Genomic DNA, 14,998 nt, shown 5'->3' on the forward strand with positions numbered 1-14,998 from the left:
GTCAGTTTGATCAGTTTGAGCTGTTCTGAGGTCAGTTTTACTGCCGTTTGACCTGTTCTGAGGTCAGTTTTACTGCCGTTTGACCTGTTCTGAGGTCAGTTTTACTGCCGTTTGACCTGTTCTGAGGTCAGTTTGATCAGTTTTACTGCTGTTCTGAGGTCAGTTTGATCAGTTTTACTGCTGTTCTGAGGTCAGTTTGATCAGTTTGAGCTGTTCTGAGGTCAGTTTGATCGGTTTTACTGCAGTTCTGAGGTCAGTTTGTGGCATATTTTCAGCTCAGCGCAGCAGTGTGACCTACGTTGGTATCGGTACTCGGCACGGTGCACACGGCAGAGCTTTCTTCATGAAGGCCGGTTCAGACGGCTGCTCCCACGGACCCGCCAGCTGAACCTAAACACACACACAAACGGACAAACAGCGTGTGTGTGAGACCGGTTGTTGCTTTCTGATGGGAAACAGGAAACATAACTTAAGATAAGAAGTGATAAGAGGCTGATGGTGGAGTCTTTCCTGCACTCCCACCTTCCTAATAATATTACACAACATGTCACAGACACTGATGCTCACGACTGAATCACACTTCCTGACAGGGATCAGGACTCCTACCTGCTGGGACTTGACCAGCACCAGGTCGTGGCAGGGCTGTGGACAGGCGTGGCTGCAGCTGGGCAGCGGCAGCAGGCAGGGCTGCCTGCAGGGGGGGCAGGCGCCCGGGTGGCACCGGTGAGGCTCCCTGCTGGGGTGGTGGCAGGAGGGCGGACACCTGACCACACAACGGAGAGAATCCACATTAGCATCTTGCTGCTAGCTGTAGCATCTTCAGACAGTGGGTGCGTTTACCTGCAGGCCTCTTTGCAGCGAGGCGGTTTGGTGCTTCTCTCTCGGCCACAAGGAACAACCAAAACCGCTGCTCCGCACGTACAGCGCAGATCCACCGTCTCCGGGCAGGGATAACAGCTACCTGCGGACAGGTGACACCCGCAGCACCCATCACACTCCAGGAAGCTCATTTTTGTCTTAGAAAGCCGACTTTCTCAGTGTTTTCCCTGAAAATGGAGCTCAGCTCATTCAGTGTGTGCATCCTATAAAACCATCTGAAGCAACACCAGACAAACAAAGCTGTCTCCGGTTTGTTTGTCCTGCCTTTCAGAGGAATCTGCGGTTTCCTCTCTAAATAAACATCATGGACTGTGTCAGCCCACACTGCTGCGGCCCGTTAAAATAACGCAGCCGGCGTTCCCGGCTGATGGGACGCAGCCGGCGTTCCCGGCTGATGGGACGCAGCCGGCGTTCCCGGCTGATGGGACGCAGCCGGCGTTCCCGTCTGATAAGACGCAGCCGGCGTTCCCGTCTGATGGGACGCAGCCGGCGTTCCCGGCTGATGGGACGCAGCCGGCGTTCCCGGCTGATGGGACGCAGCCGGCGTTCCCGGCTGATGGGACGCAGCCGGCGTTCCCGGCTGATGGGACGCAGCCGGCGTTCCCGGCTGATGGGACGCAGCCGGCGTTCCCGGCTGATGGGACGCAGCCGGCGTTCCCGGCTGATGGGACGCAGCCGGCGTTCCCGGCTGATAGGACGCAGCCGGCGTTCCCGGCTGATGGGACGCAGCCAGCGTTCCCGGCTGATAGGACGCAGCCAGTGTTCCCGGACGCAGCCAGCGTTCCCGGCTGATAGGACGCAGCCAGTGTTCCCGGACGCAGCCAGCGTTCCCGGCTGATGGGACTCAGCCAGCGTTCCCGGCTGATAGGACGCAGCCGGCGTTCCCGGCTGATGGGACGCAGCCGGTGTGTCAGCTCCTTCAGATAAACCTGTAGGGTCTGAGCCACAGTCCTGCTGCTTTTAGCTCCAGTCTGGATCCAGTTGTAGAAACTCACCGATTGGACAGTTTTCCTGATGACATCATCAGTTCTTCTTATTTAAAACAGTCTGGCTGCCTCCATCACCAGCTTTCCCACCATTAAAAACAAGGTCCTGACCACCGAACCATCATGAAACCGAAGGTTTCTTTAACTGAATTCACACAGATCAGGTCGGGCGGCACCTGGTAAGTCTGGTTTAAATCTGATGTCTGAGGAGACGGTCTGACTGAGTCCAGCTGCACGGACTGCTCTGCCACACACGAAGAGAGCTGCTACCAAGACCAGCCTGGTCCCATGAAACGTAGTTATTGCACAGCCGAGTCATCTGGTGAGTTATGACAAGGCTTTTTTACTTTTGAGTTTCATTTCATGCAACATATTAAGAGGAAAGGACAGTTTAAAAACCCCACAGACGGCACAGAGATCTGTTAGATCAAGCATCGGCACCGTTACAGTTTTACTGGACCGTCCTGAGACCAGAGGTCCAGAGACCAGAGGTCCAGAGGCCAAAGGACCAGAGTCCAGAGTTCTGAGACCAGAGGACCAGAGTCCAGAGGTCCAGAGTCCAGAGACCAGAGGTCCAGAGTTCTGAGACCAGAGTCCTGAGACCAGAGTCCTGAGACCAGAGGAACTGAGTCCTGAGACCAGAGGCCAAAGGACCAGAGTCCAGAGTCCTGAGACCAGAGTCCTGAGGTCCAGAGTCCTGAGACCAGAGGTCCAGAGTCCTGAGACCAGAGGCCAAAGGACCAGAGTCCAGAGTCCTGAGACCAGAGTCCTGAGACCAGAGGTCCAGAGTCCTGAGACCAAAGGACCAGAGGTCCAGAGTTCTGAGACCAGAGTCCTGAGACCAGAGGAACTGAGTCCTGAGACCAGAGGCCAAAGGACCAGAGTCCAGAGTCCTGAGACCAGAGTCCTGAGGTCCAGAGTCCTGAGACCAGAGGTCCAGAGTCCTGAGACCAAAGGACCAGAGGTCCAGAGTTCTGAGACCAGAGTCCTGAGACCAGAGGTCCAGAGTCCTGAGACCAGAGGCCAAAGGACCAGAGTCCTGAGGTCCAGAGTCCTGAGACCAGAGGTCCAGAGTCCTGAGACCAGAGGCCAAAGGACCAGAGTCCAGAGTCCTGAGATCAGAGTCCAGAGTCCTGAGGTCCAGAGGTCCAGAGGTCCAGAGTCCAGAGTCCTGAGACCAGAGGTCCAGAGTCCTGAGACCAGAGGTCCAGAGGACCAGAGTCCAGAGTCCTGAGACCAGAGGTCCAGAGTCCAGAGTCCTGAGACCAGAGGTCCAGAGGTCCAGAGTCCTGAGACCAGATAACTGAGTCAGAGTGATGACGGGTGGGACCAGACCGCTTCATCTAGACTCAGAATAAACTAAAAAAGCTCTAAAACGTGATGTTTCCACGTGGAATCTGCTCAGTTCAGAAGGTAAATAAAAAGACGTTCTCGGCCCCCTGGGGAGGTTTGCTCAGTCTCAGCAGGTGTTTCCAGCTTTGTGGGGACCTGCTGCACGAGGCAACAAACACAGGCCTCAGAGGCGCTGTTATCTGCCAGGTGACGTGCCGGTGGCAGCGCGACCTTCTATCAGCTCCCCCTGAAAGGTCAGAGCAGCCAATCAGCACGCAGACACATTAACTTCACCGTGCTCAGCCAATCACAGAGCAGCGTTTATCGTCCCATCAGGAACACTGGGCACAGGAAGCTGTCAGTCACTCTGCAAACACACACTTATTAAAGGGGATTAATGACGTTCAGCAGGAAGCGGAGGGCAACATGTTCCCAAACACAGTGTGTGTGTTCAGAGCTGTCAGCCAGAGGAAATGTCAGCATCAACACACACTTTACAAGGCGTTACGGGTCACATTTTTCCTGCTTTCAATCTTTGACCTTCCAGCTGTGACACAAATCACAACCTATCTGACCGACGTGGATGTGATGTGACATCCTGTGTGTGTCAGCTGATCTCACACCGGCTCCCACGCCAGCTCCTCGGTATGAGGCCGAGCTCTGCTGCAGACACCCGGCCTCACTGGAAGCAGGACTGAGGCCCAGCTCTGCTGCAGACACCCGGCCTCACTGGAAGCAGGACTGAGGTCCAGCTCTGCTGCAGACACCCGGCCTCACTGGAAGCAGGACTGAGGCCCAGCTCTGCTGCAGACACCCGGCCTCACTGGAAGCAGGACTGAGGCCCAGCTCTGCTGCAGAGATCCGGCCTCACTGGAAGCAGGACTGAGGCCCAGCTCTGCTGCAGACACCCGGCCTCACTGGAAGCAGGACTGAGGCCCAGCTCTGCTGCAGAGATCCGGCCTCACTGGAAGCAGGACTGAGGCCGGGCTCTGCTGCAGACACCCGGCCTCACTGGAAGCAGGACTGAGGCCCAGCTCTGCTGCAGACACCCGGCCTCACTGGAAGCAGGACTGAGGCCGGGCTCTGCTGCAGACACCCGGCCTCACTGGAAGCAGGACTGAGGTCCAGCTCTGCTGCAGACACCCGGCCTCACTGGAAGCAGGACTGAGGCCCAGCTCTGCTGCAGACACCCGGCCTCACTGGAAGCAGGACTGAGGCCCAGCTCTGCTGCAGACACCCGGCCTCACTGGAAGCAGGACTGAGGCCCAGCTCTGCTGCAGACACCCGGCCTCACTGGAAGCAGGACTGAGGCCCAGCTCTGCTGCAGACACCCGGCCTCACTGGAAGCAGGACTGAGGCCGGGCTCTGCTGCAGACACCCGGCCTCACTGGAAGCAGGACTGAGGCCCAGCTCTGCTGCAGACACCCGGCCTCACTGGAAGCAGGACTGAGGCCCAGCTCTGCTGCAGACACCCGGCCTCACTGGAAGCAGGACTGAGGTCCAGCTCTGCTGCAGACACCCGGCCTCACTGGAAGCAGGACTGAGGCCCAGCTCTGCCGCAGACACCCGGCCTCACTGGAAGCAGGACTGAGGCCCAGCTCTGCTGCAGACACCCGGCCTCACTGGAAGCAGGACTGAGGCCCAGCTCTGCTGCAGACACCCGGCCTCACTGGAAGCAGGACTGAGGCCCAGCTCTGCTGCAGACACCCGGCCTCACTGGAAGCAGGACTGAGGCCCAGCTCTGCTGCAGACACCCGGCCTCACTGGAAGCAGGACTGAGGCCCAGCTCTGCCGCAGACACCCGGCCTCACTGGAAGCAGGACTGAGGCCCAGCTCTGCTGCAGAGATCCGGCCTCACTGGAAGCAGGACTGAGGTCCAGCTCTGCTGCAGACACCCGGCCTCACTGGAAGCAGGACTGAGGCCCAGCTCTGCTGCAGACACCCGGCCTCACTGGAAGCAGGACTGAGGCCCAGCTCTGCTGCAGAGATCCGGCCTCACTGGAAGCAGGACTGAGGCCCAGCTCTGCTGCAGACACCCGGCCTCACTGGATGCAGGACTGAGGCGGTTTAGCTCGCTGACCTCTTAATGTGGGCCATAAAACGACCCGAAGCTGGATCTGAACTGAACTGAACTGAACTGGTGTCGTTTAGAGACACTTTCAGCCACTGGTGACTCAGACCTTACCTTGGTGACAGACGGACGGACACTTGTGGTTCCGGCATCCCAGACTTCGACCGCAGCTCTGGTCACAGGGGGGGCAGTTGCCCGGGCAACACTGAAACACAAAGCATCGTGGGAAACTTTTTAAAAAAGGAACTCTGCTCCATCTGCTGCCTTCGACTCCGGGTTCTGGATTATAAACGTACAGCATCAACACTCTGAGGTCCGCAGCGGCGCCGTGACGCATAAAGAGGAGACGAACGGCGCCGTGACGCATAAAGAGGAGACGAACGGCGCCGTGACGCATAAAGAGGAGACGAACGGCGCCGTGACGCATAAAGAGGAGACGAACGGCGCCGTGACGCATAAAGAGGAGACGAACGGCGCCGTGACGCATAAAGAGGAGACGAACGGCGCCGTTAACGTGTCTGAATGGCGTGTTTTTCACATGAGGTCAGAACATGGATGCAGTTTATGAAACAGAAACAGAAAAACATGTGCCTGAGAGCAGCTTCGATGGGAATCCATCACAGAAACGGACTGATAGGAAGCCTCGATGAAATCTGTTCCCTTCGCCTGTTCAGGGCAGGTTTAAAATCTGTGAAAATGTTAAAAACTGAAACCTGGATCTGAGACGGACGCAGACAAACGGCCTTTTCCTATCAGCTCAAACGCGTCAGATGGCATCAGGCTGACATTCAGACGGCACCAACAGAGAATCATCCATTAAGCCTGCCTCCCGCTGCTGTCTGAGGCCACAGTTTTAACCCAGATAAGATGAAGAATCAGTAAATCTGGCTCCAGATCAGCAGGCTGTTGTCCTCCTCTGAGTCATCTCACCACCTGGCAGAGGTGTGGGCGTGGCCGAGCTTCACTGAAGACCTGAGCTCTTTATGTTGGAAGCTGCAGCTCAGACAAACGATGAGAAACTGAAGAAGAAGAAGAGAAACCTCTTCAAGATCCAAGAAGAAGTCCAGTTTCCCTCAAGCTCTTATGAGTACTTAAGTTTCATGTTTTAATGTTGTTTGTGAACGGCTCAGATCCAGGTGTGGATCCAGGTGTGGATCCAGGTGTGTCCACACTGAATCGGCTCAGATCCAGGTGTGGATCCAGGTGTGGATCCAGGTGTGTCCACATGCTGAGATTAACTGGATTCCAGCTACAGTTGGGTTCTGCTCCTTATCTAAGGGTAATTATCCTTGGATATATGGTGGTGAATGAATGGAATCACTGGCACAAAGCAGGTCATACCCCGGTACCATAGGTGGCGCTGTCCCCATTTCAGCTATCGCTAATAGAGCCACTTCCTGTTGGCGTCTTCACCGCCAACAACAACAAACTCAGGCATTCAGAAAGATGGCGAACGCAGAGCGAGATGAAGCTGCGTCCCTCTCCATCTGTGATGAGCTGGTTATGGAACAGAGATGCACAACGTTCTCCATCGCCTTGTTTCTTTCTTTCTGACGGCAGCAACAGGAATATCGTCTCCTTGGAGCGCTCAGAAAGCTTCATGTAGACACCTTAATCTGACAACAAATCGGATTGGATTGGGTTACTCGTGATCGAATTAAAACCCCAGATAACTCTTATCTCGGGGTTTTAATTTGATCCGATTTCTTGTCAGATTAAGGTGTAAACATGAACTGAATAACTCAATCTGATAGTAATTTAAGCATTAATCTGATCCGATGGCACTCATGTAACCGCACTGAGTGGAACGGCTCAGATCCAGGTGTAGATCCAGGTGTGTCCACACTGAATTGGCTCAGATCCAGGTGTGGATCCAGGTGTGTCCACACTGAATCGGCTCAGATCCAGGTGTGGATCCAGGTGTGGATCCAGGTGTGGATCCAGGTGTGGATCCAGGTGTGCCCACACTGAAAGGCTCAGATCCAGGTGTGGATCCAGGTGTGCAGACACTGAAACACACAGCGGGTTTCACTCACCTTCCTCCTGCACTGGTGTCTCTGACAGTTTCTGGTCTTCGGACACTTGGTGTCACACAGGTATTCTTTGTGGCACGGCATCAGCTTCCTGTATCGCCCACACCTGCACTCCTTCTCCACCTCCTGCAGAGAGACGGCGTCTCAGAGTGGCGTCGCTGCACTTCACCGAGTGTCAGAGTGTCAGAGTGTGCGTCACCTGTCTGCAGGTCTCGCAGCTCCCCCGGTGACACCTCATCGAACAGGTGTGCTTCAAACAGGACAGACGGCGGTCGCAGGTGTCGCCGCATGGCGGCACCTCCTCGGTGCACGGCAGCGAAGACTCTGTGCAGATCAGAGGAGTTAGTGTGACGACATTTAGCCTCCAACGTGTTGTTTTTCCCTTTAAAACCAGAGCAGAAAGTCAGAGCAACAGCGTGTGTGTGTGTGTGCACGTGTGCATGTGTGCGTGCATGTGTGTGTCCATGTGTGTGTGCATGTGCGTGCATGTGTGTGTGCATGTGTGTGCGTGTGCATGTGTGCGTGTCTCACTGGTCCTGCCGCAGGGACAGGATCTGCTGACGGACCGAGGACACGGGGGACACACTCCATCGTGACACACCTCCTCACAGGTGTGATTCCCACAGGACAGCAGAGACCCACACACCTGGAGACATGGAACAACCTCATCAACCTTTCTGCTTCTGTTCTGCTTCTGTTCTGGTTCTGTTCTGGTTCTGTTCTGGTTCCGTTTCTGTTCTGGTTCTGTTCTGGTTCTGGTTCTGGTTCTGTTCTGGTTCTGTTCTGCTTCTGTTCTGGTTCTGTTCTGGTTCTGTTCTGGTTCTGTTCTGGTTCTGGTTCTGTTCCGGTTCTGTTCTGATTCTGTTCTGGTTCTGTTCTGGTTCTGTTCTGGTTCTGGGACAGAGAGTCCGGCTGTTTCTCAGAGACCCACACACCTGAGTTACTGGAAACATGGAACAACCTCATCAACCTTTCTGCTTCTGTTCTGCTTCTGTTCTGCTTCTGTTCTGGTTCTGTTCTGGTTCTGTTCTGGTTCTGTTCTGGTTCTGTTCTGCTTCTGTTCTGCTTCTGTTCTGCTTCTGTTCTGGTTCTGTTCTGGTTCTGTTCTGGTTCTGTTTCTGTTCTGTTCTGCTTCTGTTCTGGTTCTGTTCTGGGACAGAGAGTCCGGCTGTTTCCCAGAGACCCACACACCTGAGTTACAGGAAACATGGAACAACCTCATCAACCTTTCTGCTTCTGTTCTGGTTCTGTTCTGGTTCTGTTTCTGTTCTGCTTCTGCTTCTGTTCTGGTTCTGTTCTGGTTCTGTTCTGCTTCTGTTCTGCTTCTGTTCTGGTTCCGTTTCTGTTCTGGTTCTGGGACAGACAGTCCGGCTGTTTCCCAGAGACCCACACACCTGAGTTACAGGAAACATGAAACAACCTCATCAACCTTTCTGGTTCTGTTCTGGTTCTGCTTCTGTTCTGATTCTGTTCTGGTTCTGTTCTGGTTCTGGGACAGAGAGTCCGGCTGTTTTCCAGAGACCCACACACCTGAGTTACTGGAAACATGGAACAACCTCATCAACCTTTCTGGTTCTGTTCTGGTTCTGTTCTGGTTATGTTCTGGTTCTGTTCTGGTTCTGTTCTGGTTCTGTTCTGGTTCTGTTTCTGTTCTGGTTCTGGGACAGACAGTCCGGCTGTTTCCCAGAGACCCACACACCTGAGTTACAGGAAACATGAAACAACCTCATCAACCTTTCTGGTTCTGTTCTGGTTCTGTTCTGGTTCTGCTTCTGTTCTGCTTCTGGTTCTGTTCTGGTTCTGTTCTGGGACAGAGAGTCCGGCTGTTTCTCAGAGGCATTAAACATGTTTGACCCCTCTGAACTGATGGGGTTTCATTTCAGGAGGATTCACTGTGCTGCTGATAATCATCTAAATCATCTCCTAATTCAATAGATTTTAGGTCCAAAGACTCCAAATACGGTCACTTCTGAGCCCAAAGCCCGACATGGCGGCAGATTGTCAGCTGCAGGTGTTGGAGGCGTTTTACCTGCTCACAGTTCCAGCGGGGGCTGGCGCACGGCCTCTCCGCCTTCTCCTGGCCGCACACACAGCTCTGAACGCTGACTCTGGGACAGGGAGAGCACTCTGAACACAGAAGAAGAAACGGTCAGCGTGGGGGCGGAAGGGCGACCTGCTCACCTGTGTGTGTGCGCTCACCTGTGTGGCACGGCTGTGAGCAGGTGTGCTGCCTGCAGGCCAACAACTTGCCGCACTGCTGCTGACACGACCAGGTCTGAGGACAGAGCGCTCACATCACCAAACGCAGAGAAACACCAGCACAACTCATCTGTCAACCAGACAGGTGCGTACCTTGTTGCTGCAGCGACGGGGGAGGGGCTTAGCTTTCCCGCACATGCATGACACCGACACCATCTTTGGGCACGGAGGGCACGGACCTGAGAACACAAGCGGCGCCTCATTTCACTGCGTTACCGTGCACAGGCGACATAAAACTACCTCAGGTGGTGTTAGGAGGAAAGAGCTGTGGTTACCGGGGTGACAGAGCAGCAGACAGGTGTGGCCACAGCTGGGTTTGAGCTCCTTCTGGCAAATGGAGCCGCAGGAGTGAGGAACCAACCAGGGGTCAGCCGGAGGATCCTGCAGCTTCCCACAGTAACACGTGTACCTGAACGCAACACAAACAAAGTAACGGCTGTTTTACTGAAATAATTCACCTGTAATCCATGTTGGACTCTCTGAAATGCACCAAACACGTCCTCAACTCATCCTGCTTTGTTCAACAGAGACATCAGTGGAAGGCAGCAGTGTGGTGCCCCCTGCTGGAGGACACTTGCAGGAGCTGGTTTAAAGCTGTGCTTTTTCTATAGATGTGGTTCTGAAGAGGTTCTGTTCAGCAGTACAACACACTGCAGCCAGCCAAACGTACCTGTTGGGTGTGGCGCTGGGAGGATATTCTGTCCGACACTTTGGACTGAGGAGAGAAGACCAGAAACATAATTAGCTGCCGATTCCTTTCATAAATCTGACTCATTAAACATTAAAGTAGCCCTGCAGCAAACCATCATTTACCGAGCTTCCTTCTGCTCTCTGCTAGCATCCTTCAGCTCTCTCCTAGCTTCCTTCTGCTCTCTCCTAGCATCCTTCTGCTCTCTCCTAGCATCCTTCTGCTCTCTGCTAGCTTCCTTCTGCTCTCTGCTAGCTTCCTTCTGCTCTCTGCTAGCTTCCTTCTGCTCTCTGCTAGCTTCCTTCTGCTCTCTGCTAGCTTCCTTCTGCTCTCTGCTAGCTTCCTTCTGCTCACTGCTAGCTTCCTTCTGCTCTCTGCTAGCTTCCTTCTGCTCTCTGCTAGCTTCCTTCTGCTCTCTGCTAGCTTCCTTCTGCTCTCTGCTAGCTCCCTTCTGCTCTCTGCTAGCTCCCTTCTGCTCTCTCCTAGCGTCCTTCTGCTCTCTCCTAGCGTCCTTCTGCTCTCTCCTAGCGTCCTTCTGCTCTCTCCTAGCTTCCTTCTGCTCTCTCCTAGCATCATTCTGCTCTCTCCTAGCATCCTTCTGCTCTCTCCTAGCATCCTTCTGCTCTCTGCTAGCTTCCTTCTGCTCTCTGCTAGCTTCCTTCTGCTCTCTGCTAGCTTCCTTCTGCTCACTGCTAGCTTCCTTCTGCTCTCTGCTAGCATCCTTCTGCTCTCTGCTAGCTTCCTTCTGCTCTCTGCTAGCTTCCTTCTGCTCTCTGCTAGCTTCCTTCTGCTCTCTGCTAGCTCCCTTCTGCTCTCTGCTAGCTCCCTTCTGCTCTCTCCTAGCGTCCTTCTGCTCTCTCCTAGCGTCCTTCTGCTCTCTCCTAGCGTCCTTCTGCTCTCTCCTAGCGTCCTTCTGCTCTCTGCTAGCTTCCTTCTGCTCTCTGCTAGCTTCCTTCTGCTCTCTGCTAGCTTCCTTCTGCTCTCTGCTCGCTTCCTTCTGCTCTCTGCTAGCTTCCTTCTGCTCTCTCCTAGCTTCCTTCTGCTCTCTCCTAGCTTCCTTCAGCTCTCTCCTAGCTTCCTTTTGTTCTCTGCTAGCTTCCTTCTGTTCTCTGCTAGCTTCCTTCCGTTTTCGGCTAGCTTCCTTCCGTTCTCGGCTAGCTTCCTTCCGTTCTCGGCTAGCTTCCTTCCGTTCTCGGCTAGCTTCCTTCCGTTCTCTGCTAGCTTCCTTCTGCTCTCTGCTAACTTCCTTTTGTTCTCTGCTAACTTCCTTTTGTTCTCTGCTAACTTCCTTCTGCTCTCTGCTAGCTTCCTTCTGCTCTCTCCTAGCATCCTTCTGCTCTCTGCTAGCATCCTTCTGCTCTCTGCTAGCATCCTTCTGCTCTCTGCTAGCTTCCTTCTGCTCTCTCCTAGCTTCCTTCTGCTCTCTCCTAGCTTCCTTTTGCTCTCTGCTAGCTTCCTTCCGTTCTCTGCTAGCTTCCTTCCGTTCTCGGCTAGCTTCCTTCCGTTCTCGGCTAGCTTCCTTCCGTTCTCGGCTAGCCTCCTTCTGTTCTCTGCTAGCTTCCTTCTGTTCTCTGCTAGCTTCCTTCTGCTCTCTGCTAACTTCCTTTTGTTCTCTGCTAGCTTCCTTTTGTTCTCTGCTAGCTTCCTTTTGTTCTCTGCTATCTTCCTTCTGTTCTCTGCTAACTTCCTTTGTTCTCTGCTAGCTTCCTTCTGCTCTCTGCTAACTTCCTTTTGTTCTCTGCTAGCTTCCTTTTGTTCTCTGCTAACTTCCTTCTGTTCTCTGCTAGCTTCCTTTTGTTCTCTGCTATCTTCCTTCTGTTCTCTGCTAACTTCCTTTTGTTCTCTGCTAACTTCCTTTTGTTCTCTGCTAACTTCCTTCTGCTCTCTGCTAGCTTCCTTCTGCTCTCTCCTAGCATCCTTCTGCTCTCTGCTAGCATCCTTCTGCTCTCTGCTAGCTTCCTTCTGCTCTCTCCTAGCTTCCTTCTGCTCTCTCCTAGCTTCCTTTTGTTCTCTGCTAGCTTCCTTCTGTTCTCTGCTAGCTTCCTTCCGTTCTCGGCTAGCTTCCTTCCGTTCTCGGCTAGCTTCCTTCCGTTCTCGGCTAGCCTCCTTCTGTTCTCTGCTAGCTTCCTTCTGTTCTCTGCTAGCTTCCTTCTGCTCTCTGCTAACTTCCTTTTGTTCTCTGCTAGCTTCCTTTTGTTCTCTGCTAGCTTCCTTTTGTTCTCTGCTATCTTCCTTCTGTTCTCTGCTAACTTCCTTTGTTCTCTGCTAGCTTCCTTCTGCTCTCTGCTAACTTCCTTTTGTTCTCTGCTAGCTTCCTTTTGTTCTCTGCTAACTTCCTTCTGTTCTCTGCTAGCTTCCTTTTGTTCTCTGCTATCTTCCTTCTGTTCTCTGCTAGCTTCCTTTTGTTCTCTGCTAGCTTCCTTTTGTTCTCTGCTAGCTTCCTTTTGTTCTCTGCTAGCTTCCTTTTGTTCTCTGCTAGCTTCCTTTTCAGCTAACAAGCCGACTGATTTCCATTAAAATGCTAACGTGAAATGTTCCCTTGTGTCTGTTCCGCTCAGTGGACTCGATATGTGAACTGCTTGCTTCAAAGCTGTAGCACTGAGGTTGTGCTATCGTGCTAAGCTAACTGGCTTTTACGTGGACACACTGTACAGTATTTTCTCTTTTCTTTGAAATGCTCCCAAACTTCAGACATTTCTCCTCTTTTTCATGAATACATGAATACGAGGCAGAGGGGAGTCATGTGGCTCATTAAACAGCGGTCGCCGTAGCGACGTGCTAAATGACAGCAACAAAGCAAAGCGTTCTGTGCCAGGTTTCACAGTCTGACATCATCACTGTTCACGTGAACGTCAGCGCTGCAGTGCACGTGTGACAAAGTGAAACCCACCAGGGCCAGGGATGCTGCTTCTGCCCGAAGTCTTCGTCCGTGACGGAGGAGACGAGGAAGACCGAGTCTCTGGCCCATTTCTGGATGCAGGGGAGGTGGAAGAGGGAGAAGCAGCCGGAGCAGCTCCACACCTGCACAGAAAGGTGCTTCAGAACAGGACACATTTCCAGCTCGGGCCGCTTTAAAGCCACATAAAAGGGCGAAAAAACCTTTTACAGTAAACCGGTGAACATGGATGAACCGAGGAAAGGGAAACTCTTCATCAGCAGGTTTCATGTTAACAGAACCGGGTTCTCCGATCAGCCAAATGAAAGAAAACAAGCTTTAGTTTAGTTTTCTGAACCTAAACCGTCCACCAATCACAGACTGCGTTCAGCTCCTGTCGACCAATCAGGATTTAGAAAGACGTCAGGAGGTTCTGGAGAAGAAATCCAGCAACAAGAACTCCCAAATAAAGTTTTATATTTCACAGCACTGAAAAAGAAGAGGCGCACGCTGATCAATAACCAAGCTGATCACGGTTATTGATCGTAGAGTTTCAGGTGTTCAGGCCTTTGCAGGCAACAGAACCAACGAGCATTTAGTTCATCTGTCAGCTCGTCCCGCGGGTTTCAGTCACTGCTGTTCAACCCTGTGATCTACGAATAATCAAGTTAATTAATTAATCATTAATTAATTAATCAAGTTAATTAATTAATCATTAATTAATTAATCAAGTTAATTAATTAATCAAGTTAATTAATTAATCAAGTTAATTCTGTAGATCTCAAACGTTCACATCTGACACCTTTCATTCGTTTATTTACACGTTTCAGACGTTACTCTGACTGCTGAAGATCTTTTATGTGACTCTAATGATCTGCTGTTAATTAGCATTAAAGTTTCATCAGAATGCACAGACAGGAAGTCGGACACGGGCGCCTCACCGGCTGCGTCCTCTTGACGGAGGCGATGCAGATCAGACAGGTGAGCGCTCCGGACTGGAACAGGTCGCTGACGTACTGGCCGGTCCTGGCCAGGCCGGTGGCGTCTCCACCTGGACACACAGAGCGAGTTACAGCGCTGAGCGTCACTCAGCGACACCACAGAAGAAGAATGAGGCGCTTGGAAGCATAAAGGAGAACTTCAAACTGCACAGTGATGAAAGCAGCTGCTGAAGAACATTTCATACGTCATCAATAAGAGCAGAAGAAGAAGAAGAAGAAGAAGAAGAAGAAGAAGAAGAAATCTCCTCTTCAGCAGAAACAAAGTGTTCTCAGAACCTTTTATTTCCCCATTTAGGACTTTCTCTAAACATTCTGTATTTGTAATGAAATGAATACGATTCAACCTGAACCTGTGATTTATATATATATATAAATATATATATAAATCACAGCAGTCTGCATTTGTTTTGTCAGCTTCAGTGCTGCCTGTAAAACGACCTTCATCAGGACCACAGTTGAAGGTCAAACGTTTTGTTGGGTTAACGGAGCAGGCAGCTGAGGTTCTGTCCACAGTTACAGAAACACAGAACGACACATGTTAAAGTCGAAGGTAACCTTCAGAGAAAACAGGTGTTGGATCTGTGTTTGCTTTCATGAAATCAGAAGATTTATGATTTATTTACTGCTACCTGTCAGCACTGAGAGGAAAACAGGATCCCGAGGTGTTCCCAGATGGGATAAATAATCCCTCCAGTGGGTTCTGGTTCTGACCCGGGGCCTCCTCCCAGGAGGCATCCTAACAGAGGAACCACCTCAGCTGACCGGATGATGGAGCTCCTCCCCTTGATTGTGGAGCCCCGCCCCCCTCTGAAGGAAACCACGACCTCATTCTGTGGGTCAGAACCCAGATCTGTGCACAACTCTATGTCACAGT

General features: G+C 52.4%; 1 protein-coding gene across 4 annotated transcripts in view; it reads right to left on the bottom strand.

Moving 5' to 3' along the window:
- The window catches only part of nfxl1 (nuclear transcription factor, X-box binding-like 1), a 28,077-nt gene that overhangs the window by 10,349 nt on the left and 2,730 nt on the right, over positions 1–14,998 (bottom strand). For all 4 annotated transcript variants that reach the window (XM_072376465.1, XM_072376468.1, XM_072376466.1 and 1 more), the window contains 14 exons: positions 14,065–14,174; positions 13,139–13,269; positions 10,231–10,275; positions 9,836–9,969; positions 9,654–9,739; positions 9,501–9,576; positions 9,331–9,428; positions 7,833–7,947; positions 7,501–7,625; positions 7,305–7,427; positions 5,383–5,473; positions 841–961; positions 607–763; positions 299–390 (listed from right to left, as the gene is read on the bottom strand). In XM_072376465.1, coding sequence (XP_072232566.1) covers positions 299–390; positions 607–763; positions 841–961; positions 5,383–5,473; positions 7,305–7,427; positions 7,501–7,625; positions 7,833–7,947; positions 9,331–9,428; positions 9,501–9,576; positions 9,654–9,739; positions 9,836–9,969; positions 10,231–10,275; positions 13,139–13,269; positions 14,065–14,174 — 1,504 coding nt within the window. The remainder of the gene's footprint in view (positions 1–298; positions 391–606; positions 764–840; positions 962–5,382; positions 5,474–7,304; positions 7,428–7,500; positions 7,626–7,832; positions 7,948–9,330; positions 9,429–9,500; positions 9,577–9,653; positions 9,740–9,835; positions 9,970–10,230; positions 10,276–13,138; positions 13,270–14,064; positions 14,175–14,998) is intronic.

Source organism: Leuresthes tenuis, unplaced genomic scaffold (genome assembly GCF_036924035.1).
Source record: "Leuresthes tenuis unplaced genomic scaffold, fLeuTen1.0.hap1 SCAF_22, whole genome shotgun sequence".
Lineage (NCBI taxonomy): Eukaryota > Metazoa > Chordata > Actinopteri > Atheriniformes > Atherinopsidae > Leuresthes > Leuresthes tenuis.